We start from the raw sequence: 6,000 nt of genomic DNA, 5'->3' as shown, positions 1-6,000 counted from the left end.
AGAGCTTTAATGACATCTGCAAAGACCCTGTTTCTAAAATAAAGTAAGATTCACAGGTTCCAGGGATTAGGACACAGATATATCTTTTTGGGGGCTACTATTCAACCCACTGCAATCTATTAGAGATGTGAAGATCACCTGCCACGACGGTAGACTGCTCTTCCTTGTACTTTCATGAACTTTTGCTTCATATATTTTGTGACCATGTTATTAGAGGTATATTAATGATTTGTATCTTCCTTGTGTATTGAATATTTTATTAGGTAGAAACCTCTTTATCTCCAGTCACAGCCACCCACCCAGCTATATAAAAGTCTATTGATGATAAACTATCGGTTGATGTTTGTCTATAAAAGATTCTAATTTGTTTTCCTTTTCCACCCTCTTTTTTTTCTGGGCACAGAATTCTAAGGTTACATTTTTTCCACCCTTAGCATTTTACTCAATTATCTTTCACTTAAGAAAATATTCCAAAAATTTCCCAGGGCCAGAGAATTAGTATAGTTCCAGGCCCATGTAATTAAAAACATGCACTGCTTCAAAAAATATGTGCCACTAATATGTGGGAGCACCGTCTAGAATTAAATCATTGTTAAGTGATTGGTAAACAGTTGCATTAAGTAGAGCACTGAATACAGTTGGAAAAACATATGTAGAGAAGCCCAAATAAATGTGGACATTGAAGTACATCCGAGATGATTTTTCAGCAGCTGAAGTGATTTTTCACATTAATTACACATGTGTGGAAATAAAGATTCATTATCTGCTAGAGTCAATAATAACAGGTTTTTCTAGTCAACTTTATCACCAGTAGCTAGAATGAGCTATAAACACAATAAACAATAACATTTGTTCTCCTGTAATATACTATTGCTATAATTTGAGAATGCAGAGAAATTAAAGAAATTATAGTTACATAACCTCTCCTTTTTGCGCCCCCAGGACTCTCACACATAATCTCAAATTTGTAGTCAGATTTGTTGAACACTGTGTGAAGCTTGGCATTTAAAAATTTAAAATTACTGGCCTCGGTGTATAGAGAAATTAAGGAACTTGAAAAAAAAAGTCCATGAATAGCTCAAACGCCTTTTTTTTTAAGCCACCTTGCTATGTTTCGGTTTTTATTCTTGGTTTCGAAGGTTTCGGTAGTATGGGCTGAGAGGCCCACCAGCAGACCCATCAAGGGCCAGCCAGGGCAGTCCCACCCTTTTATAATGTGCGAACCCAGGCCTCTTGTGGCCTCTTAGCTCCGTGTCAACCAAAGGCCGGGGCCGCGAGACCCTGCGCGGTACGAAGACCCAGTAAATGCGGCGGGCGTAAGAAAACCACCACAGAAACGGGAGCCTGTACCACAGCGAACGCCAGAGGATCTGGGGCGCATCTTCAGGAACCGGCCAGATTCCGGTCGCCCTGGTAACCAGACACAGAACGCGCGTGCGCAAACTCCCTTGTCACGTGGGGCCGGACCGGGGGCGGGACCGACGCCCGCTCCTCCGGACCCGGGGCCCCTCCTCTCTCAGCGCGGGGCCAGCGGAGGCGAGCCAAACCTTTGCCCTTTTGCGTGGGGGTGACTCACCGCTCCTGCCCCTTTTTGCTTTGCTTTCTCCTGGCTCGTTCCTCGCACCACGTGCCCTCCTGGCCGCTCCCCCAGCTACCCTTTCCAACCGCCTGTTGGAAGTTGCTGTAAAATGTCGTGAGGGGCGCTGCCGCCTTACGGCTGCCTCTCCCAGGCTAGAGCCCGGGAGCGCCCACCGCCGTCAGCCCTGTCTCTAAGAGTCGGGCCGGCGGAGACGGAGAGACCCGGCGCGCCGCTCCCCTCCCCGCCGCGCCCGTGCCGGCCCCCGGCGATGTGAGCTCGAGGAGGCTGCGGTGCCCCCTGGCCCGGGGTTGAGACGGGCGGCAGGTGCCTGTGAGGCGGGCGGGTGCTGGGGGCCTGCAGGATGGAGGAAAGCATGGAAGAGGAGGAGTGGGGCAGCTACGTGGCGATGATGGACGACCAGAACCACAACAACTGGGAGGCCGCGGTGGACGGCTTCCGGCAGCCCCCGCCACCGCCGCCGCCCCCCTCGTCGATCCCAGCCCCTGCGCGAGAGCCGCCGGGGGGGCAGCTGCTGGCGGTGCCCGCGGCCTCGGTGGACAGGAAAGGCCCCAAGGAGGGGCTCTCGATGGGGCCGCCACCACCGCCGGAGGCCAATGGGGTGATCATGATGTTGAAGAGCTGCGACACGGCCGCCGCTGTGGCCAAGGCGGCCCCCGCCCCCACCCCCAGCTCCACCATCAACATCAACACCTCCACCTCCAAGTTCTGTGAGTCCAGCCTCTCCCCAGCAGCCTTGGCTTTTCTCCTCCCCACCCGGACGCCGAATCCACCCTTCTCGGCCAGCCCCGCTTCCTTTGTTTCAGGCCTGGGTCTCTCCTCCCCCCCCCCCCCCCCCCCCCCCCCCCCCTTTTGGTGTCTGCGGCCAGCGCCGGAGCGGCCCTGGCTTCTTGTGTTACCTGGCCTAGAGAAGCAGCCTGGTGTGCACACAGCCCCAAGTTCTCCTGCAAATGCGATCTTTATCACAGCTGGCTATCTCGCAACATTAAGAAGCTCTTCTCCGTTCCCCCTTCAAAGTTTCGCCTTCAAACGTGAGGGGAAAATAAGGCCTTCTGAGTTTCGTTAGGGAGAGTCTTTTTTTTTTTTTTTTTTGTAACCAGATTGAACTCTGTCAATTGTGTTCTTGTGCTTTTAGCTAGTCTGCGTTAAACAACTCAGGAATTAGAAAGTTGACCAATGTCTACATCTCGTTCTTTCCCTTCTTCAGTGTACACCTTCTGCGTCCTGATAGGGAAATGTAGGAGTTGTTTCTTCGGTAACACCAATGCGGTGGGAACGACATCCGTTTTGAAGCTCATAACGTACACAATTACTTTTCAAAGCCTACACTCATAAGAATAAGCCATTTAGCATGTGTCCAAACCCAAGATTATGTTGAATGTTGAACTTTATGTTAGTGATCTGCCTTCCCTTAATGTTCAATTGCGAGCAGAAAGATTGAAGACCAAAATCTGTTTTGTAATCCCAAACTGCCCCTAACCAGGAGGTATGCTTCTATAACTAGGGAAAAAAAGTGCTTTTGCTTTGAGTGGGTTTTTTTGGAGGTGGTGGTAGTGGTGAAAAGTGACCATGGCAGCCAGATTTTACTCTCCTATTAATAACTGCAGGTTTTGAATAGCATCTGGTAAAGCAACTGGAGATTTCATTTCTAGTTACTAATTTTATCAAGCGGTACCAGTAATTGTCCAATTAGCTGTGCAGAGAAAATATCTGCCTTGATTCAGATGTACAATTACAGCTTTACACTTTCATTTTTTTGGTGGGGACAAGCACATAATATCATTTATTTGCCTTCAAGATAAAGCTTTGGTCAAGGACTTTCATGTGTAGGTATGGTTGGTAAGAATCGGATATGATTTTTTTTTTTTGTATCATGCATATGTGAGAATAATATAGTTTGTGTATTGAAGTCTATATATAGTGAAACCAGGCCTTGGACAGAGTGGCCAGGTGACTTATCTAAATGCTGACAGAAGCTTGTTTTAGTGCTTATATGGTTCATTTGAAGAGTTCAGAAAACACCATCAAATTAAGAGCAGAAACCAGTGAAATTAGGAACAAAAGATTTGCTGAACCAAAAGATTGTTCTTTGAAGATTAATAAGCTAGACCTCTGATAAGATTGATCAAGAAAAAAAGATGCAAATATAATTAAGGGAAAATGGGAAATAACTACAAGCATGAGAATTTTTTTTATTTTTTATATTTTTAAAGATTTTATTTATTTATTAGACAGAGAGAGACACAGCGAGAGAGGGAACACAAGCAGGGGGAGTGGGAGAGGGAGAAGCAGGCTTCCTGCGGAGCAGGGAGCCTGACACGGGGCTCGATCCCAGGACCTTGGGATCATGACCTGAGCGGAAGGCAGACGCTTAACGGCTGAGCCATCCAGGTGCCCCAAGCATGAGAATTTTAAAAAAGAATTTTATGAACTATGGGTTAATAAATATGAGAGCCTAGATGAAAAGTATAAATTCTTAGAAAAATACAAACTGAAAGTTGGTGTCAGAAGAAATGGATGGCTTGAATTAATATTTAACAAACTGAAATGGTAAAGACCTCCACTTTCAAAAACTGGGCTGAGATCAGTGAGTTGCTTTGAACTTCAACAATTCCTTTTTACAAGTTGTTCTGGGAAATAGAGAAATAAAAAGATGCCTAGCTCAATTTATAAAGTTAGTGTTAGTGAAATCTTGATTTTAAACCTAGGTAAGGACGATATGAGAAAATTATAGATGTGTTTCAGTTATTAGCATAGATATGAAATCCTACTTCATGTCTGTGTTAAGGAAATCATGATTCATGGAGTTTAAGAATGTAGATATGATTCAACATCTGTTTACTATTAATGTAATTTATCACATTAGTAGGCTAAAGGAGAAAAATCGTGATTATCTTGATACCATAAAAACATTCAATAAGATCAACAACTATATATGATAAAAACTCTTAGCAAGCTTGGAATATGAGGTAACTAGATCGAGGTCATTACCAAAAACCTACAGCAAATAATAATACTTAATGGAGAAATTTTAGATACATTCATTTTAAGATCAGTAACAAGGATGCCCTCTATCACTGTTGTTTAACACGGTAAGAAAAGTCCTGGCTAACACTACAAAGGGAAAAAATAAATATGAGGATATGAAGGGAAGCATAAAAACTCATTATTTGCAGATATTATCACTTCTCTAGAAGAACCATTAGAATCCAGAGAAACTATTAGAACTAGTAAGAGTTTAGCAGGGTTACTGGATTGAAGATCAAACTACAAAAATTAGTAGCATTTACTACACTAGCAATAACCAACTAGGAAAGGTAATCAAAAGTAAATATTGTAATAAATAAAAACATCAAAACTGTAAAGTCTCTAGGAATTAACACAAGAGTACATAAGAACTTTAAGAAGAAAACTTTAAAACTTTAATAAGGAACTAGAAGAGGATCTAAATAAGGAAAAACTTTCCACGTTCTTGGGATATGTTTGTTTATTATTATGAGGGTCATTTTTCTCCATTTTGATCTATAAATTTGATTAAATTGCCATCAAGATTCCAGTTGGTTTGTCTGACAAACAGTAACCTAAATCTAAAATTCATATGGCAGATGGGATAAAGTTTGTGAATAGCTAAAGCAATCTTTAATATTTGTTTTGGTGGAGCTTGCCTTATCAGAAATTAAGACACTGTTTCAAAGCTGTAGTAATAAAAACTGTAGTGTCAGTGCATGAACAGAAAAATAGACTTGGGGAACAAATTAGAGAGCAGAGACTTGCCCATATGTGTTGAGGAACTTAAGGGTGGCATCATAAATCACTGGAGAAAGGAGTCATGTTAGGAAGAGTGGCTCACTATATGGAGTAAAAACAAACCTTACACTTTAGAAAGGATGGGTTATGGATAAATTAAAAAGACCTAAATGTGAGAGAAATTATAAAATTAATGGAAGACGTTGAAGAAGCTCTTTCCTAAGGGAAAAGGAAGCTTCAAAAATTTATAAAGGTAAAAAATGACTTCGATTATATAAAAACTAAAGATTTTCATTCAGTGAAAGACAAAGAATGAGAGAAGGTATTTGCAGTGCCCAAATTGATAAGGGATTAATGATAAGGGATTAATATGTAGACTAGACAAGGAACTACATGTCAATAGAAAGAGGGCAGCAACCTCTGTAGAAAAATAGTCAAGGGATATTAATAAGTAGGTTACAGAATAGTAAATCTTAACATGCATAGAAAGAGGTGTTTGGAATTATTAAATAATCAGAGACAGGAAAATTAAAAGAGTTATAGTGTCTTTTCCCACCTGTTAGGTTGGCAAAAAGTAGAAAGCTGGATGGCACCAAGTGTGGGTGGGGATACAGGATTTGCTGGTTGAACTAACAATGTAGTGGACCTGTGAGGTG

The 6,000-nt window shown here is 42.6% G+C and overlaps 1 protein-coding gene across 1 annotated transcript in view; it reads left to right on the top strand.

Moving 5' to 3' along the window:
- Window positions 1-1,472: 1,472 nt before the first annotated feature.
- The window catches only part of CACUL1 (CDK2 associated cullin domain 1), a 77,667-nt gene continuing 73,139 nt past the window's right edge, over window positions 1,473-6,000 (top strand). Inside the window, exon 1 of the mRNA XM_032422995.1 lies at window positions 1,473-2,307. Within this exon, the coding sequence (XP_032278886.1) occupies window positions 1,941-2,307 (367 nt within the window). The 5' untranslated portion in view covers window positions 1,473-1,940. The remainder of the gene's footprint in view (window positions 2,308-6,000) is intronic.

This window comes from Phoca vitulina, unplaced genomic scaffold, assembly GCF_004348235.1.
Source record: "Phoca vitulina isolate PV1807 unplaced genomic scaffold, GSC_HSeal_1.0 scaffold28, whole genome shotgun sequence".
NCBI classification, from domain to species: Eukaryota; Metazoa; Chordata; class Mammalia; order Carnivora; family Phocidae; genus Phoca; species Phoca vitulina.
This window is presented reverse-complemented; position numbering and strand designations above follow the sequence as displayed.